Genomic DNA, 20,579 nt, shown 5'->3' on the forward strand with positions numbered 1-20,579 from the left:
ATATGGGAAACAATAAAGAGAAGAAGCACAGAGAAGGAAGAAAAGGCCCATCAGTAGAAAATCCCAGAAAGTGCCAGCAAAAATCCAATTATGACGGTGAGGCTCTCATTCTGAACTTCAAAAGAACTATCTTTGTTCGTACCAAGTGTAGAATATAGGGTGAAGAGAGAGAGCAGCAGAAGCCCCCTTGAACTTGATCTGGTTCAGAAAAAAGCCGAAGAGGCAGGACTATACAGAAAATCACATAGATGGGTCACACTTGCAGGAAACCCTCTCTCTCTGTGGCAGCAGAAAAGAGGACAAAGATGTGCTACCTAGAAGGTTACCCTACCTCTCCCGGCTCTCCTCCTCCGGCAGCACAGAATCTTTCAGCAGATAGCTGGATCAGGAATATCGTTTGTTTTTGGCATCAAGTATTTCGAAAGGAAACTGGTCCAGCATAAATACAAAGCTTCTGTTTTTTAAAACTGTGGCAAGAGGGGTGCCTGGGTGGCTCAGTTGGCTAAGCATCCAACTCTTGATCTCAGGGTCGTGAGTTCAAGCCCTGTATTGGGCTTCACACTGGGCATGGAACTTACATAATATACAATATTACCAACAGGTGAAAGGCACTCAGTCAAAAAACGCTGCCTCAACCAGACAAAACGTGTGACCACCTGTGAAGTAATCACCTCCAATAACCATCGCCGCAAAACCACAAAGCATAAGAGCCGGAAATCAGGAAAGAAACTGTGAGATAACAAGGGAAGATGGAATGTGAGCTAATGGCATTCCAGAAAGAAATACGAAAGGAAAAAATATCCCCTAATGATCACAAAAATGAAAATAAAATTGGAAGGATCACATGGCAAAAAAGGCACTGTGAAAAAACAGGAAAGGAAGAGAGAAGATAACAGGAACAAAATGGAAACCACATTTTCCGAGTTAAAAAGGAGTGGGGGGCGGTGGGGCTGTGCCTGGGTTGCTCAGTCAGTTGAGCGTCTGACTTCTGCTCAGGTCATGCTCCTGTGGTTCACAAGTTCAAGCCCCGCGTCAGGCTCTATGCTTGACAGCTCAGCGCCTTGGAGGCTGCTTCTCATTCTGTGTCTCCCTCTCTCTGCCCCTCCCTTGTTTGCGTTCTCTCTCTCTCTCTCTCTCTCTCTCTCTCTCAAAAACAAATAAAAACATTTTTAAAATTTTTTAAAAAGGAATAGGTGGAAAATGATAGACACAGAAGACAGGCAAAGTAATGACAATATATGTATAGTCAGAATTCCCAAAGAACAGAACCAAAACCACATGGCAGAGGATATGTGTAAAGATGACAATCAAGAACACTTTCCTGAAATAAAAGGGACAAAACCTACTTGTATTATCAGATGAAAGAGAAACGGCCCTTTGTGTAGCCAAGCAACAAAGTAAAATCCCTTCTAAAAGGGGGAATAATTGGGCTGGCATCGGGTTTCTCCCCAGCAGCACAGACATCAGAAAAAAGTGGATTATCACCCAGAAGACCCTCAAAAAAATAAAATGTGAGTCACAGATTTCATTTCCAGACACACTGCCCCTCGAGGGTAAGGCTATATTTTGAGCAAAGCTGAGAGAGAGAGAGAGAGAGTGGGTGCAAGCGGGGGGGGGGGGGGGGGGCGGGCAGAGAGAGAGAGGAAGACACAGAATCCGAAGCAGGCTCCAGGCTCTGAGCTGCCAGCACAGAGCCCGACATGGGGCTTGAACTCACAAACTGTGGGATCATGACCTGAGCCGAAGGCTGACGCTTAACCAACTGAGCCACCCAGGTGCCCCTCCTATGAGCCCTTCATAAGGCAACTACTTGAAGATGAGTTTGAGCCAAGTAAGTGGTGCTGAGAAAAGCCACAGCAGAAGAACGAGGGCTGAACATTGACAATATATAACTGTGGGACCAGGACTAAAACACATGTGAGTATCAGGTAACAGAACACAATGTAAATCACAGACTCTGACGTTATAGAATGATCCAGTGAGTAACACCCAACAGCCCAAGTGCGGAAGAAGTAGAGACTCTGAGTAAGTTCACTGACTGCATTCTACGTCACGGCTGAGAGCCAAGAGTTATCATTCGATGTGGGCAAATCGTCAAATAGAAGCATAAGCATATTTAATAATTTAAAAGTAAGCATTACATGGATGGTATCGACTAAAATTGTGTGAGAGAAGAGATGTCTTCACCTGTGATAGAGAACTAGCAAATACTGCTTAAAAAAGCGAATACAGAGTTTATTATATATGACTGTAATTATAAAGTTAACCCCTAACACAAACATCTAAAACTCCCCAAGAATCAGAAAAAAGACACACGCAAATATAAAACAAAAACCGGTGCAGGGAAGAGGTAATCACAGATCACCATAGGATCAGTTATAAAGGGCATTTACCTGGTCAAAATAAGGCAAACCTTCATTGTTGATCAAATTAAACCATATTGGGAAGACAGGGGGATGGGAAGAGAGCCCTGTACAGAAGGGCAGAGGGGAAGAAAGAGAATCACAGGGAATATGTTCCAAGACCCCAGTGGTGCCTGAAACCACAGACAGTACCAAGCCCTATACAGACTGTTTCTTCCTATCCACGCATACCTATAATAAAGTTTAATTATACAGTAGGCACAGTAAGAGACAACTGATGATGAAATAGAACAATGATAACCATACACTGTCATAAAAGTTATGTGAATGGTCTCTCAAAATATTCCACTGTTCTGCACTCACCCTTCCCCTTCCTGTGATGATGTAAGATGATAAAATGCCAACGTGATGAGATAAAGTGAGGTGAATGATGCAGGCATTGTGATGTAGCACGAGTCCACCACTGACCTTCTGATGATGAATCAGAAGGAAGACTGTCTGCTTCTGGACCACAGTGGACCGAGAGTAAATGAAACCATAGACAAAAAAAAAAACCATGGATGGGGGGACCACTCTGATTCCTCACCTTTCACAACTGGAAGTCAAGGAATAATCTCTAAAACTGAAACTTCTGGAAGTGGCAATACAAGTATAATATTTAAAGACAGGGAACTGAATGTTGAAATAATCAAAAGAGAGGAGAGCGGTTGCCCCAGGGGAGGTGAGGAAAGGCAGAGGGGCAGAAACGGTTGTGCTTCATTAACAAACTTCATGGAACTTTTGGATTCTTTCGTTAACAACCCTAGTAGTAAAAAAAAGTACAATTTTTGAAAAGGAATTTGAGCTCAACTGACCAATCCATGTTTTGATCTTCTATTCTGATCGTTTCCTCAGGTCCTTTCAAACTAAAGGCTCTCTAGCCTCTCGTTTTGAAAAATGAAATTCCTTAGTCTGCTTTGCCTTTTATTGAAAGCCCCTACAACTACTGCATTTATCCAGCAGTGTTTCATAAGCCTCCTTTGAACCTCAAGCTGCCAGCGTTCTAGGACCAAATGTTGACTAAGTGCCATTTCTCGGGGCCCCCACAAAAAAAGATATTAGCAAAGGAATGAATACCTATGGTGGTGATGACAGTTCCAGCAAAGAAAAAGGCACTTCCAAGGTCCCAGTGACTGCTGTTGTTGGAAGAGTTTCCTATTGGACTTACTCCTGCATTATCAGCGTCAAGGGCATGCTGCAAAGAAAGCAAGAAAGCACGAAATTCAGTTAAAAAGCTTAAAAAAAAAAACCCAAAGCTCTCAAATTCTTTCCCTGCTCAAGAAATTGCAGTGATCTAAAGGGGGCCAGTCACGTGAATGCGGGTGCGGACATAACATGAAATACTAAAAACCCACTTATTAAAATTGGAAAATTAATGTTAGGTGGGGAAAAAAAGATATAGAGTATGGTGCCATTTATGTAAAATTTGCAGGCACAGGATTTAGACAATCTAGGCACGGATTATGCAAAATGCATACGTGTCTATTGCATACACATAGAAAGATGTCTAGAAGGACTGTCACCCAAAATGTCATTCCTGGAAGGCAGAATTTTTAGTTGCTGTTCACTCTTCCCGTTTCTGTTTCGTTACAATGGTTTGTGTTTTTTGTTTTTTTTTTTTCAACGTTTATTTATTTTTGGGACAGAGAGAGACAGAGCATGAACGGGGGAGGGGCAGAGAGAGAGGGAGACACAGAATCAGAAACAGGCTCCAGGCTCTGAGCCATCAGCCCAGAGCCTGATGCGGGGCTCGAACTCATGGACCGCGAGATCGTGACCTGGCTGAAGCCGGACGCCTAACCGACTGCGCCACCCAGGCGCCCCTCGTTACAATGTTTTACACTGAGCTGGCTTCAGGATGGCAGGAGGTCAGAGCTTGGGCTCCAAGTCAGACCGCCATGGCTCTACCCACTCTTAACTTCAGAACCGTGCACAAGTTATTTTAACCTTTGTAAACCCAAATGTCCTCATTTGCAAACTGGGGATAATAATACCTTTCCCTACAGAGTTGTGAGGATTGAATGAGATGGTTCATATAATACACTCAGCCCAGTGCCCAGCACCGAGTCAGGGGGTAAGAAACAGCAGCCAATTTCCCACCTGTCATTGGACAATTCCTCTACCCCACCCTGCCACCCACACAGACACACACACAGCTCCTATTGTAAATAAATGACAGTGACTCCTCCTCGCTGGGTACAGGATCTGGAATGCCACACACCTTAAATTCACAATACATTGGTCACATCGAAGATCTAACCTCAACTCACACTACTAGAAAAGCCTCCAACCTGAGGCAGGACGACACTCCATGAGTCATTCCCTTCTACCTCTGGGCCTTTGCTTATGCCCTCCCCCCGTTGTGTCTATCCTGCAGAGTCCAATCCAGGTCCGACTTCTTCCAGAAGGCTCCATCCATGTACCAGAGCCCCCCACAGATAATCACTTCCCAGGCTTAGACTTCTGCACCACGTATATTTCATTGGCTTTGGATCACACACTCCCCCGCTGAGACTGGGCATGTGTAGAATAGGGTGGAAAATACCCCAGCGGTCCTTCCTGAGCTGGCCTCTGCCATTCCCTTTCAGGCCAGGGGAGAGTGTGGGAAGAACCTTCTAACAGGTGAGCTGTGTAAGGAGGTGGAGCCCTCAGACGGGGCTGACGGACACATGAGCTACTTCTGGAACAACAAACAGAGACACCGTTCCGCGGACCCAGTTGGAATAACCCCATAGGGAGATAGCAGGACCCATTTAAATACTGAAATGTGATTATATTTATCCTAAATAATGCCCGTTAAGCTTTGTTAAAACAGACAGTGTCTGCCACAAATGAGACCAACTGAAAAAGTCAGTCATTACATTCTGCCTTCCTTAATCTGAGGTATTTCAGACTCTCTAGGCCAGGGATCAGCAACCTTTTTCTGTAAAGGGCCCGAGAGTAAATATCTTAGGCTTTGTGGGCCACATACGGTTTCTGTTGCATGTTCTTCTTTTCTTTTTACGATGCTTTAAGTATGCAAAAACCATTCTTTTGCTCATGGGTTATACAAAAACCATTCTTTTGCTCATGGGCTAGATTTGGCCGAGACCCCTACACAACTGACTGATCAACAGGGGGGAAAAAATCCCTTTTGCTCCAGGTTATTCTTTCCTGCCCCTGAGAACATGAGCTCCTACCCTGGAGGCTGTTTCTGGCACCCCAGGATTCAAAATCCGGCCGTGTGGGATGTGTACAGGCTGTCTTAGCTGATGTCTAAGTGACCTAATTGACAACTATCACTTATTCATCAGACGCAAGGCTCTGCCCTGCTTCAGAGGAAGACATATGGCAACTCCTTCCTGCTAGTAAAAGATCCATTTTCACTGTGCTTGTGTGAGTGCTGTCCGACCAAACCCCAGGCCTTAGCTAGTGTTTATGTCCTCGTTACCTATTCAGCTCTGCTAGGTCTGCCCTCAAGTCACACCTTGGGGGCAGCTCTAGGCCACAGTCACGTAGATGGGCTCAGATCGCACCGTCAACACCGAGTATTTGCAACGTCTATGAAGCTGCAGAGAGAGCCGGGGTTCAATCAAGTCTCACTGTGCCGAGAAATGTACACAAATGTCATAAGCTGCGTATAAAAGTACAGATTCGCCGCAAGGACAAGTGGGGATGATTATTTGTTTCATCAAAACATCCAGAGTAAGATTCCTTTTCAAGTCTCATTTTTTTTTGAATTATGCAATTGATAAATATTTAATGTTTACATATGTAGCCCTCAAGGAAAGCGTTCGTCGGTGGAAAGCGAAGGAAACGAACATTTGTTGAGTTTGTGCCTTCAGCCAGGTGCTTCAGAAGTGTTTTTCCACTTTATCCTTTCTGCTGCTTGGATGTTATCCAGTTTTACCCTTTCTGCAACGTGCAAGAAAGTAACGTTATCCCCACATTAGAGACAGGGAACCAGGCTCGGGGAAGGTAAGTAACTTGTCCTAGGCCACACAGCCGGGAAGTGAGGCCAGAATTCAAATCGGGACCTGGCCTTTTCCTCTATAGATGGCAGTCCTATCCCCACCTCCAGGCTCACCTCCAGGCTCACCTCCAAGACATAAACGAGGCTGAAGACGGCCACTGCCCAAGAATTCAGGCAGAAGGACCTCTCAACGGATCATTTCTAATTAGACTATATCCTTAAATACACAAATGCAGGCACCAAACTGCATTTGGCTGTTGGCACCAGTGAGATCTTAACTGCTCTGCATTTAAAATAAAATTTAAAAATAAATAAACATGGGGACGGGTTGACTTTATACCCTGAGAGGGAAAGGACAGAACAAAGAGGGTGCAAGCCCTGAAAAAGCCGGAAGACAAGAAAGAAAAGGTGAGAAAGGACTGTCAGTTGATGCTGGGAGTTCAGGGCTCAGCCACAGCAAAGCCAGGGCCACTCAAGAGCAGGTCCAACCAGTATCAAACGTTAACTCTGTTTATATATGTGATGTAAATCCCTCCCTCGTTTTCCCAAATCTATACTAAAGTGGGCGACACAAGCAAATACCTTGAAGTGGTTTTGAGGAAATTAAATACAAGGCACAGTGGGGCCCGAACAAGACTTAGAACCAGAGCAAGGAGAAAAAGAAGTTCTCCAACAAGTCCCCAAGCCCTTGGTGAGGCTTTGGACAATCCCCAATGCCAGCAATAAGATTTGATTATCCCATCCAGATCTGATGAATCAGAGAGACTCCAGCAAAGCACCAGAATTAAAATGCATTGGCAAACTCACACCCCGCACACAGAGAAAACCCAGTATAAACAGACTGCTATCACTCGAAGCGATAGCATCATTTTTAACTCAACAAGAATGTTTCTGATGGAGGGCAGAGTTCTAACTTTATTAATTTTTAAAGTATTTTCTAATGATCTTAACTGTTTGAACCCAAGTGAAATGTTTTAAAATTAAATGTGCTTGTTTTCACATTGCATTTTTCTCCGCGTTCAGGCTGCAGAAGTGAAGCTAAGCCAGGCCATTAGAAAAGTCTGGGCACAAAGATAAAGAAATCATGCATATGAGCTGTGTACTGTTTCACTTAAAAGATCAGGTACAGGGTAGAGGCGTGTCACCAAGAGTAGCATCACGTTAGGCCATAATCTCAGACCCGATGCACATCATGTGTTCACTTACAAGTTCAACCACTATCAAGTTCAGAGAGGTCTTATGAGAATCAAAAAAAAAAAAAAAAAATTACACTAGATGTGATATGAGAGCCTCAAGCTTCAGGGAAAGAGTATTCTAGATAAGAGAGCATTACTTTAAAATTTAATTCCACTCCTCCTTGAATTTCCTTCTTAGCCTCTAAGTTGGAATCTCCAGCACCCACCCAACTACCCAGCAAACGACTCAGGAGTGAACGCTCAAATCAATAATAAATGAACAAACTAAAGTAATAAATTCAGGCCCATGCAACTTACTTCTTCTGTAAAGGCAGACAAACCTAAGAAAGTAACCCAACAAAAATAAATATAGTGATGATTTTAAAAAAGAAAAAGAAGGTGAGAAGCTATCTTGCATGGAAGCAAGATCTTAAAAAGTAGAATCGTGGTTGCCAGGGGAGGGGGGAGGTAGAGAATGGGGAGATGTTGGCCAAAGAGTACAAACTGTCAGTAACAAGATGAGTAAATTCTGGGGATCTAATGCACAGCGTGGCGATCACAGCTAGTGACAATGCATTACATGCCTAAAAGTTGCTAAGAGAGCAGATCTTAGGTACTATTACCACAAAAAAAGAAATGCTAATTATGTGACACGATGAAGGTGTAATCTAATTCCACAGTAGTAATCATTTTGCAACATACAAATGTATGAAACCAATATATTATACACCTTAAACTTACAGGTTATAGGTCAATCATATCTCAATACACCTGGAGAACAAATAAATAAGGGTCTGTCTCTCCCCCATCCTCCCACCCCCCTAACCCCCACCCCCCATGCATTAGGACCACCTGAAAGATATAACAGAGAAACCACAGCCACTCTGAAAGTGAGGCGGGGGGTCGGAGGTTGATATGAAGGGAAGAGGTAAAGATGGCCCTTGGAGGCCCCCCCCCCCAGCAAGTACCCCGCTCCCAGCTTTCCCTGGGGCTGTAACCCATAAGGCAATGCTGGGCTGCACAAATCACTGTTCTGGAAGGCGCAAGATACCATCACAAGTGTTAGCACTACAGCGGAATGAATGATGACCCACAGGAGACCACTAACTGTCTGTGGCTTTTCTCCTATGATCTGTGTACTCGGTGAGATAATCTGTTTCTGTTTCCTTATGTGGCACCGAAAAGAAAAACCAACAAAGGCAGAGCAATCATGACTCAGCTGGTCTGAGACTCTGGCTGAAGAATACAGCCAACGGGTGCCATATGCACAGACGCTAACAGCCAGAGCGATCAACTGACTTAAGTCCAACCCAGGACACTTGCCGAGTAGAGAGGGGCTCTGTTAATAATCATGGTGGGACCAAAAGACAGACCGAATGCAGGACGTATGGTCACTTTACTAATAGCTTATACCACGTGGACAAAAGGAAAGGGCCTTGTCTGAGAACCCAAAGATGGTTCTGTGTCTACAACATTCTTAGTCCCAGGAGGGCACGGTCAGCAAAGGGGTCTACGAAGTAGATAGTTAGCTAGAGGCTGTGGCAGGATGAGGGGGTGGGCATGAAAAGTGACTCCATAAATATATTACAAGAGAGCACACTTTCAGCCATTAATGGACAGAAGGAAAGCCACAAACCCTGTGAGGCAGAGAAAGGCAATTGGCAGAACGCATTCATTACGACTCAAAATTGCCCCTAATGATTCAAAACCCCAACAAGAGGGCAGCCCCATCTCTCCACGTTCTTGCGCAGCTGCGGCGGAAGGGCCTCAGGTAGGAAATGGAAGCGTGGTATTAATTTGTTCGCCACAGCTGCTTTGTATTTCTCCTGCTTCAGAAGCAATTCTCATATAAATATTTCCCAGCAGCAGAAGTGAATATGCTAGTGCGAGGAAAGGGGCAGTCTTACATCCAAGGGCAAGGCCACATCACAATATTTCAAACAGTGGGAGGGTACCGGAGAGGAGATCTGGAGCGGCCCCCCAGCAAGGCACTTCTATGGCGGATTCCAAGAAGCCTTTGCTTCAGTACCCAGGTGGACAGTACGACCACCATCGGCCTATTACTCTCACAACAGAGCAAATCTGTGGATCAAGTGGCAAACGTTCAGCCTCTACACATTACTCAGCTTCTCTGAGCCTCAGTTTCCTCGTCCATCAAGTGAGGGGCCTTTCCCTGTCAGGATTTTCTTTTTTAATATAATTCATTGTCAAGTTGGCTAACATACAGTGTATATATACAGTGTGCTCTTGGTTTTGGGGGTAGATTCCCATGATTCATTGCTTACATACAACACCCAGTGCTCATCCCAACAAGTGCCCTCCTCAATGCCCATCACCCACTTCCCCCTCTCCCCCACAACCCTCCTCCATCAACCCTCAGTTTGTTCTCTGTATTTAAGTCTCTTGGGGTTTGCCTCCCTCCCTCTCTGTTTGTAACTATTTTTTTTCCCTTCCCTTCCCCCATGGTCTTCTGTTAAGTTTCTCAAGTTCCACATGAGTGAAAACGTATGATGTCTGTCTTTCTCTGACTGACTTATTTCATTTAACATATTACCTTCCAGTTCCATCCACCTTGCTGCAAATGGCAGGATTTCATTCTTTCTCATTGCCAAGTAGTATCCCATTGTATACATAAACCACATCTTCTTTATCCACTCATCAGTTGATGGACATTTAGACTCTTTCCATAATTTGGCTATGACAAATCTTTGACAAAGCAGGAAAGAGCATCCAATGGAAAAAAGAGTCTCTTTAGCAAATAGTGCTGGGAGAACTGGACAGCAACAGGCAGAAGAATGAAATTAGACCACTTTCTTACACCATACACAAAAATAAGCTCAAAATGGATGAAAGACCTAAATGTGAGACAGGAAACCATCAAAACCCTAGCAGAGAAAACAGGCAATGACCTCTTTGACCTCAGCCGCAGCAATTTCTTGCTCGACATGTCTCCAAAATGAACTATTGGAACCTCATCAAGATAAAAAGCATCTGCACAGCAAAGGAAACAATCAACAAAACTAAAGGCAACTGACAGAATGGGAAAAGATATTTGCAAATGACATATTGGATAAAGAGTTAGTATCCAAAATCTATAAAGAACTTACCAAACCCAACACCCGTAAAACAAATAATCCAGTGAAGAAATGGGCAGAAGACATGAATACACACTTTTCCAAAGAAGACATCCAGATGGCCAACAGACACATGAAAAGATGCTCAACATCACTCATCATCCGGGAAATACAAATCAAAACCACCCTGAGATACCACCTCACATCAGAGTAGCTATAATTAATAACTCAGGAAACAACAGATTCTGGAGAAGATGTGGAGAAATGGGAACCCTATCACACCATTGGTGGGAATGCAAGCTGGTGCAGCCGTTCTGGAAAACAGTGTGGAGGTTCCTCAAAAAATTAAAAAACAGAACTACCCTATGATCCAGAAATTGCACTACTAGGAATTTATCCAAAGGATACAGGAGTGCTGATTCACAGGGGCACATGTACCCCAATGTTTATAGCAGTGCTTTCAACAATAGTCAAATTATGGAAAGAGGATTTTTTTTTAATGTATGAAAACTTTGAGAAGTGTGCCTTGTCATTTCATATATAATAATACTAATGATAGCAGGAATCCTTTCTGAGCACTGATTAGTGCACAGAGTGACTCAGTTAACCCTCATGATGATCCTGTGAGACAGGCATCACTATCTTCATGTGGGACACATGAGATTTAGAAGAGGGAAGTACCTCGACCATGGTCCCACATCTAGGGCACGGCAAAGTGAGCCAGTGGCTGCTGTTAGAATTGTCAATGGGAGGGGCACCTGGGTGGCTCAGTTGGTTAAGCGTCTGACTTTGCCTCAGGTCGTGATCTCATAGTTCACGAGTTTGAGCCCCGTGTTGGGCTCTGTGCTGACAGAGCAGAGACTGGAGCCTGCTACAGATTCTGTGTTTCCCTCTCTCTCTGCTCCTCCCCTTCTCTCTCAAGACTAAATAAACATTAAAAAACTTTTTTTTTTTTTAAGAATTGCCAACAGAATTGCTTCCTAAATGCCGGAAAGGAAGATTCTCTCCATCCTCGGTGTTCTTCTTTCTCCCCATCCTGGACCCTCTTGGCCCAGCTCCCTGCCTTGCAGACAGCAGGCTGGATCCCACCCAGGCTGGGACCCCTCAAGCATCTATGAAAGGTGGAGGGAGAAGGGAGAGGGGACTGATATGCCTGTGCCTTCCCCTCCCACCTGGCGGATGGTCAACGTGGCCCTCTGCCTGTGATGGCCATCCTACAGCCATACCACCTCAGCATCTCCCACAAAGAAATGCCCACAAAAACTTTTTATGTCCAGACCATAAAGAGAAAAAGAGAGAGGCACCTTCTGCGCCTTGGTGAATATTACGACGATGTTTATTTTCCTGCCATCCTAAGTATCAAGTTACGTGCAAATATTAGCCCTTCCTCGGGTCCCTGACAGCAAGCTTTCATCAACACTTTACAGCCTGGTTATAAATCTAAAGGGAAGGCCACCTGCAGAACGGAGAGAACATTAGAGAATCTGTTTAGAGAATAAGAGAGCAAATCTGAATTAACTGGACCATACACCCAGAGCCTATGGTCTTAGATAAGTAACTTTCTTGCTACCACTACTTAATTCTTTGGTGGGGGTAATGTTCTAAAACTCAATTCATTAGCGTCTGGCTATACACTAATGACTAATCTATCTATATATTGTCATGTGGGATCAAGCCATATTTGGGGGTCTCTTTTACCTTCCAAATTGTGCCTTACAATGTAGAATCAATTCTCTCTCTCTCTCTCTCTCTCTCTCTCTCTCTCTCTCTGACTACACGGGAGGATGAAATACGAGAAATTTTAAACCATGAGGAAAGCAACAAGCTCATGAGGAAGTAGAGTATCATCTATGCTCCAATTAGATCAATAAGCTTCCTGACGAACTGTCACCCTTTCATCCCAGTTTGGACTCATCCTGTACAGACTCAGTAACCAATTTGCCAAGTGATACTCAAAAGTCACCCTGGTCCTGCAGAGAATGTTTGACATATGCCCCATTCTCTCTGCACTTGAGATCATTCCTATCAAACATGAGTCCGTCCACAATTTCAGAGGTGGGGAGGGGGAATTTACTGGGCTACAGAAGGAACTCCAGGAATTCGGATTCACAGCAACGTGAGCTAATTCCTTCCATTGCTATGGCATTCAAGAGACCCTGAAATCTAAGAGATGATTCATAACATCATGAAAGAGAGATGCTTCTGCTATCTTGTTTTCATTGTAGCTATTGACTTAGACGCTTCCTTGCTCTTGAGTGTTCAATATGAATCCCAAATTAATACTTCATTTCCCGTGCCTCTGTAGACAACATGCCAGCACCTATAACCAGCACCAGTGTCTAATGAGCATGATTTGATCTGGGAACAAGAAGGAAGTGGAGACAATCCCAGAGACTTTGGAGAAGCTCTAGAATTGCAAACATTTTTCTAAAGCTCATCTGCTATGTCACTTTCTCCCACATGAAATAGGACAATATAGAGACGAATTTGTGATCTGGTCCTCATTTCTCAAAGAATGAAAGGTTAACTCCTCACTTACTCCATAAAATTAACCTGGCATCAGCAAGATTTCCATCTCTTCTGTCCACTGAGAAGGAAAGGAATTTCCTTGTTCTCAGCAAAGACTAAGAAGTTACTCTTCACCACAGATCTGAATGACAACTCATGTACTTTGGTTTTAAACAGAATACACTGACCCAGCCTCAATACCTTTATGTGAAGACACAACGTCTCTCTAGAGCACAACCAACAGGTAATCATGACCCTCTGCCGTCCTCACAGGTGAATGAAGGTCCTTTTGAAGGTCCCACAGGTTGAGACATAGACTCCTGCTCTGTGAATAAGGGCCCAAGTGTTTCCTTATCTTCCAGCAATGGCCATACTGGATTCCAACTATCAAGACAAGTTGGTCTCCCTGACCATTAGTAGAACATTGTGGTTAAAAAGCACAAATACTAGGGATGCCTGGGTGGCTCAGTCGGTTAAGTGTCTGACTTTGGCTCAGGTCATGATCTCACGATTTGTGGGTTCGAGCCCCAAGTTGGGTTCTGTGCTGATAGCTCAGAGCCCGGAGCCTGCTTCACATTCTGTGTCTCCCTCTCTCTCTGACCCTCCCCCATTCATGCTGTGTCTCTCTTTCTCTCAAAAATAAATAAACATTTTTTTAAAAAAATTTTTAAAAAGCACAGATTCTGGGGCCAGACTCCCCATCTCCAGATCCCAGTTCTACCTCTCAGTCAAGCATGGGCAAGTTACTTAACTCCTCCCATCAGTTTCTTACCCTCACCTCAAAGGATCATGTCAACATTAAATGATAAAGTATTTACAGCAGTGCCTGGCCTCAGTAAACACCGTGCAAGTGTTAGCTAATGATACAATTAATACCAGACTGGGAGCTTCTGGAGGACAGGGAGTAGCCATCTTGCATCTTCTGTTATTTGTTTTCTTTTTCTATTTTTTTTAATATTTTTTTTTAACGTTTATTTATTTTTGAGACAGAGAGAGAGAGACAGAGCATGAACAGGGGAGGGTCAGAGAGAGAGGGAGACACAGAACCTGAAACAGGCTCCAGGCTCTGAGCGGTCAGCACAGAGCCTGACACGGGGCTTGAACTCACAAACCTCGAGATCATGACCTGAGCCGAAGTCGGACGCTTAACTGACTGAGCCACCCAGGCGCCCCTGTTATTTGTTTTCTAATCACAAGAGTCTAACACAGCACCTGCTTCGTGACAAGCATTCAGTAAATATTAGTTATCTAAATGAATACATCTGATTATAAATAATGAAAATAATTAAAAGAGCCGCACACCATCAAAATCTCGTTAAATAAGATTTTCGCTTCACTTTAAACGAGAAGCAGACACATGCACATTTGTACAGAAATGTGGATGCCGTACCACTCATTGCTGGGTTTTTGTTTTATTTTTATGGGAGTTTTTTTTTTTTTTTTTGGAACACAATCCTCATTTGCAAATTCATTTTTTCCAGTAGCATGCCAATTTCCATTAGCTCTTTAATTTCTGGCTTAAAAGCTTCAGGACTTCACTAAACACTGATGGAATCACAACCTCCGGGATGAAAATAATAATAATAACGAACTGGAGGCCTGTAGAGACAGGCCAGGGGCTGCAGGCCCAACCCTGCGTGCACTGAACAATCTTGTGTATGACTGCTTCACTGGAGAAATGGCAGTGCCTCTGACTTCGGGACACCCGCCAGGAGGAGTCACTTCAATTTGTCAGGGCTGCGTCCTTGGGCACAAAGGACCCAAACCCGCACTCAGCAGAGGTCACCTGCTGCCTCAGCTGTGGCCTAAACTTCTTGCCCAAAAGCTGCTTGGAAGAAGTGATGGCCCAGGGCGGGGAAGGACAAGGCTTAGCTGGCTCTGCTCTCTGACTCACAGCACGGATTTCCACGGACTGCTGAATCGGTGTCTCCAGTGCCACGCTTTTCTTAAATCGCTGCATTCCTAAATATGTAAACTTTGGAGGTTATGGACACCAAGGGAATCTGCTCATGCAGGAAAAAAAGACAGGAAGATGCTTTAAGAGAAGTACTCTTGACAACAAGGCTGAAAAGAAAGGGCTTCTATTGCCCAGAAACAAATTTTCTGCTTCGCTTCTGTGAAGGTTTGAAATGAAGGGCTCTTGGTCTCCAAAACAGATATGAAAATCCCTATTCCTTCAGTCCTCAAGCCTTGAGCATCTTCTGTGGGCCAGCTACTTGTGCCAGGCATGAGCGACATAAGGATAAAAGACACAGACTCAACCTGGAGGACCTTAGAGCTGTGGGAAGGAGACAGATGAGAAAGACAGTAGTCACTCAATAGAGTCTATTAAGCGTGGAGGCAAATGTGAGTGATTGATGCCACAGGGCCAAGCAGAGCACCTCACGCCATGGAGGGTACACGATGGCCTCCCTGAAGACTTGAGTTTGGGCACCTCTGAAGGCAAATGATTCAGAAATCCAAAGCGTAACACTCAGCAGAGTGCCATAGTTGGTACTCCGTGAATGTGTAGTTACTAAATGAATGAATGAATGGATGAATGAATGATTTAAAACCAGCTCTTTGACTACCACTGCAACCCTTTGGATCGAGATAAGGGACCCAAATGGCAAACTGGTGACTGATCACATCATGTCACCCTGCTGCCTGAAACACGGCCACAGCTTCCCAGTGCGCTTAGGATAAAGTCCAACATCAGGCCCCATGCGGTTTGCTCCCCTTGCCCCTGCTCCCAGTCCAACCTCCTACCAACCTCCTACCTTGCTAACTTCCCTCCAGCCATAAATGCTCCTCTTCTCTCAAGTCCCCAGACACCCCGGGCACCCTTCCACCACAGGGCCTTGGCACTCAGCTGCCCCACCTGGACTCCCCGTGCCCCCTGTGTCAGACCTCCTGCTCACATGCCCCACGGCTCCATCCCGTCTGCAGCATTCACTCATGGCGGTTTTATTTATACTAATTTGTGTGGTCACACGCACAAGATTTGCCTCCCTTACTACCTACCAGTAGGGTAGCCATATGATTTATCTTTCAAACCAGGATACCTGCGACAGAGACAGAGATGCTATTATTATTCCAGAACCACGAAAACTGGGATGTTCAGTCATCCTAGTTATAAGCTCCAAGAGGTCAGGGACTACGTCCACCTTTTATTCACCATTATGTCCCCAGGACTTAGCACTGAAGTTGGCGCACAGCAGGAAATCAGTAAATTTGTTGAATGAATGAATGAATGAGTAATGGAGTAAGGGATTTGGAGCTTGAATGAAGAAGGGAATGGTAAATGTCACAGCCTTGGGAAATGTTCATGGCTCATGCAAATTAACTAACATCGCCTGCTCCTGGAGAAAACAGTTTGGCAGCTCCTGATCTCTGGCCCGCCCTTATCTGCAGAATAGGGGCTTTGGTTACCATGGCAGCATTAAAGGTCCACGCCCAGGACACGACACAGTACCCCGTCCTCTCCTGCAGCCTCTTGTACCTTAAATGAAATCATGTCCCACCAAATCATGGTGGAGTCAGGCCCAAAGAGCAGAGCTAGTAAAATGAGTCAGTAGGCCAGAGTCCTGAGCAAAGTATCTAACACTCTAATCACTTATTAGCAAAGGATAAAAATCCCTAAGAGATCATAAAGGGAAAACCAGTGGCAGAGGTGCTGTTGACTAACGTAAAAAGTCCTGTACCAGTCCAAGTGGGGAAGGGAAGATATAGCAGGATGAGAAGGGACCCCCACCCACAAAGGCTCATACTTCCAGGAAATTCCAGACCTGGCTGACAGTTGAGAGCTTCAGGTTTGCTTCAGATAAAGAGACCATCATGACTAGGAGGTACCCATTTTGAGGTCAAGACGGTTCTGAGAAGTTAAGCAACTTGCCCAAGCAAGGACTGAAGGATGCCAGGAAAAATGTCCACCTCCCAGCATCAAGGTAGTGTGCTCAATGGGGTGGGGGGTGGGGATTAGGGGGTGCGGGGCGGGGGGGGGGTGTCAGAGACGTTATACAAGCTGTCCCCAGGGGAGCCCTCCAGTGAGAGAGGAATCCTTGTTGCCTGCACTACAAGACCCTTACAATGGAACATCCCGAGTCCTCCCTGGTGGTCATTTCATCCAATACTACACCCACTCCTGTGGAACACCTCTCCCTCGTGGCTACTACCTGGAGAGAAAATAGCCATGAGACCCCACTAGCTACTCTGGAAACCTGCAAAGTCTTGAAACATCTAAGAATTGACAGCCTGAAAACCAACTGCCACGTATCATCACTCACCCAGGCTGGGGTGTGGTTCCCCCTCAGTCAGGGAAGCCACCTCATGATTTTATTCTTTGAGGTTTACAGAAGACGAAGGTGTTCTTGCTTTCTCCGAGACTAGCCATGACAGAAGCTCCTAAGACAATTGTATTGGGGTCAGGGACATAAGCAACAGAGGCATAGGAGAGCACTGAGGATAAAGAGATTCTTGGGATGGGGTGGCTATCAAATCAAGTTCAAGGAAATAATGTTTCCTGGACACCAGCTATATGCCAGGCACTCTGCTGGGTGCTCTGAGTGGGTTACCTCCTTCCGTCTTCAGCTTCTGAATGAGAGGGACTGTCCCACCCTTTTGTAGGAGGAGAAGACTTAGGTTCATTGGGGTGAGGGACCAAGTCTACCTGACTTTCAGGCCCATGCTCCTTCCCCTCTTTGACACCCCCTTCTTTGAAAATACAATATAGTCCACACATGTAATGCTATAGTGCCAGGTCAGATAGCCCACGTCTCCTTAAAAATTTCTCCTTTTCCTCCAGTATTTTCCTTGGGGGTAAAAGCTTTCAGAAAAGGCCCAGATGTGCTATAGGGGGATACTCACCGTTGATGCAAGTTGAGCAGCATAGCCCAATGGCTAGACCTACGGGCTCTGGAGTCAGGTATCCCAAGGCTCAAATCCCAGTTTAACCATGCATTGGCTGTGACTTACCTTGAACCAGTTACTTCTTAGAATTAATTTTCTCATCCATAAAATGCAATGACGGCAGTGCAACCCTATCTGTAGGCTTATTTGCAAGGGTTAAATGAACTCAGACCTGGAAGCACTTAGAAGAGTGCCTAGAGGAAAGTAAACCACCAATAAGTGGTAGCCATTTTTCATTACCTCGACAGCTCTGCAGGAGATCTCTCTGTTACTGTCATCTGCAGACTCCCTCGCGTCGCCTCGGGGGCGAGAGTCTAAAGATGGATGGCTCTTATGTGTCCCCTCTGGGTGGAACCCCTGAGGCCCAGCTCTGGTTAAGTGGCTTGCCCCAGGGCATCAAACTAGAAAGATCCACACGCCTCACTAGGGGTAAACAGCAGTCAGGTACAGATGACATCCACCCCTTCACTCAGTCACACCTTGGAATGATGGCCACCCTATTGTTCCACTGACCTATGCCAGCCTTGGGGGCTGCCTGAGTCTTCTGGGACCCTGAGGTTCTCTGGAATGTTTCTCAAACTACAGGAGGAACAATGGAGGAGGGGCAGACAGTGATCAGTGTCCCCACCACGGCTCGGGATAAAGACGCGGATCTAGATGGCCCCGGTAAACCCTCTAAATGGAATAGGAAACTGGTCCATTTCCTCCCTGAGCTCAGGCCACAAAGACACAGCCCCTCGGTGTTAGCAACCCAACCCGGCACTCACAGAGCAATTTCTACGAAGGTGACTTCACACTTCAACAGCAGAAGCACATTGAGAAAATTTGTCAATGACAAAATTTAGGATCGAAACCCCAGAGGGCCTTTTAGGAGCTTTCTTCTCTTTTCCCTTAGGAGGATCCCAGGATGCACATACTTCAGGGGCTTTCTGGCTTTTTTCTTCCTTCCCAAACAAAGAAATAGTAGCAATCACAACAGCTGCAAGTAACTGAACTTTTTGTTTACTATTCATATGACCCAAACAGGTGGACACTAATACCACTATCTCCATTTTACAGACGGGAAGGTGAGGCCCCGGGGTGACTCCCCTATTTCCCAAGTCACCTGGCCGGGAAGCGGGAAAGAGATTTAACACAGGAAGGGAAACTGCAGAGTCTGGGTGCTTATTGCCACGCTATGCTGCCCACGCAGCCTCTGCTTGAACAAGGAGCACTGAGCAGGCACTCCAGAAATCTCTGCTGAATGGGGAATGAGTCATTTGCAAGTTTTCTTCATCCGACTCTCTTAAACGTGGCCCCTTCCATGGGTGATGGGTATTGAAGAGGGCATCTTTTGGGATGAGCACTGGGTGTTGTATGGAAACCAATTTGACAATAAATTTCATATATTAAAAAAAAAAAAGGAAATAAATTGTTTGCTATAACTGTCAAAAAAAAAAAAAAAAAAAAAAAAAAACAAAAACGTGGCCCCTTCCCTGTTATCTCGGCATCTGTGTCTTACTTATGATGTTCTAATATTCTCCTTATGAGTCTTCCTTCCTTCAATTTCTCCTTCCACCAACCCAAAGCCCCCCTTGCTAGAAGAGTTATTTTTCCAACAGCAAATTTTCGTCATGTCACTGCCTTGCTTAAACTCTTCAGTGACTCCCCACTTCCCAGGACAGAAACCTAACTCCTCAGCAAGGCTCTCTGGGCACCTCCCAAATCCAGCCCCATTCGCCTCCCCGGTCTTATCTACCACCTCTCCCTACACCTCTCAGCTCAGGCCACACTGACCACCTGCAGCTTCCTCAACGGGCCACACACACCATTGGGGTGCCCTTGACCCATGACCTAGGGAATGGATCTTCTCCCACAGTCCACGTTTCTGTTTGCACGTGTGGTGGTTAAAAGCCTAGGATGCATGGTCAGACCGCCCAGGAGTAAATCCTAGATCTTCTGCTTACTAACCGGGTGACCTTGAGCACCTAACTTCGCTGCCTGATGCCTCTGTTTCCGTGGGCACAAAAGACTATCCTTATAGAACGGCTATAGGGACCAAAAGAGATAAAGAGCCACAAAATCTTCCCTGACCTCTGTTTGCGTCACTGGGGCTCCCATTTTTATGTACTTCTAGTAGCTCCATTCTGGCCGTCATAAAAAGACAAGACAGAACAAATGCTGGCAGGGACGTGGAGAAAGGGGAACCCTCTCGCGCTGCTGGTGGGAATGTAAATCAGTGCCGCCACTCTGGAAAACAGTATGGAGGTTCCTCAAAAACTTAAAAATAGAACTACCATATGATCCAGCAATTGCACTTCTGGGAATACGTCCAAGAAAACACAGAAACACTAACTTGAAAAAATACACGCACCTCATGCTCACGGCAGCATTATTTACAGTAGACAAGACCCGGAAACCACCTAAGTGTCCATCGACAGAGGAGCAGATAAAGGAGTTGTGGTACATAATATATACAGTGGAACACGAGTGGACGGCATTATGCTAAGTAAAACAGGTCAGACAGAGAAAGACAAATACTGTATGACCTCACTTTTATGTGGAATCTAAGAGAAAAATTCATAGAAAAAGAGATCAGAGG

The 20,579-nt window shown here is 45.2% G+C and overlaps 1 protein-coding gene across 5 annotated transcripts in view; it reads right to left on the reverse strand.

Moving 5' to 3' along the window:
* The window catches only part of KCNK10 (potassium two pore domain channel subfamily K member 10), a 130,249-nt gene that overhangs the window by 47,196 nt on the left and 62,474 nt on the right, over positions 1–20,579 (reverse strand). For all 5 annotated transcript variants that reach the window (XM_045451790.1, XM_045451786.1, XM_045451788.1 and 2 more), the window contains one exon: positions 3,480–3,597. In XM_045451790.1, coding sequence (XP_045307746.1) covers positions 3,480–3,597 — 118 coding nt within the window. The remainder of the gene's footprint in view (positions 1–3,479; positions 3,598–20,579) is intronic.

Source organism: Leopardus geoffroyi, chromosome B3 (genome assembly GCF_018350155.1).
Source record: "Leopardus geoffroyi isolate Oge1 chromosome B3, O.geoffroyi_Oge1_pat1.0, whole genome shotgun sequence".
Classification (NCBI taxonomy): Eukaryota; Metazoa; Chordata; class Mammalia; order Carnivora; family Felidae; genus Leopardus; species Leopardus geoffroyi.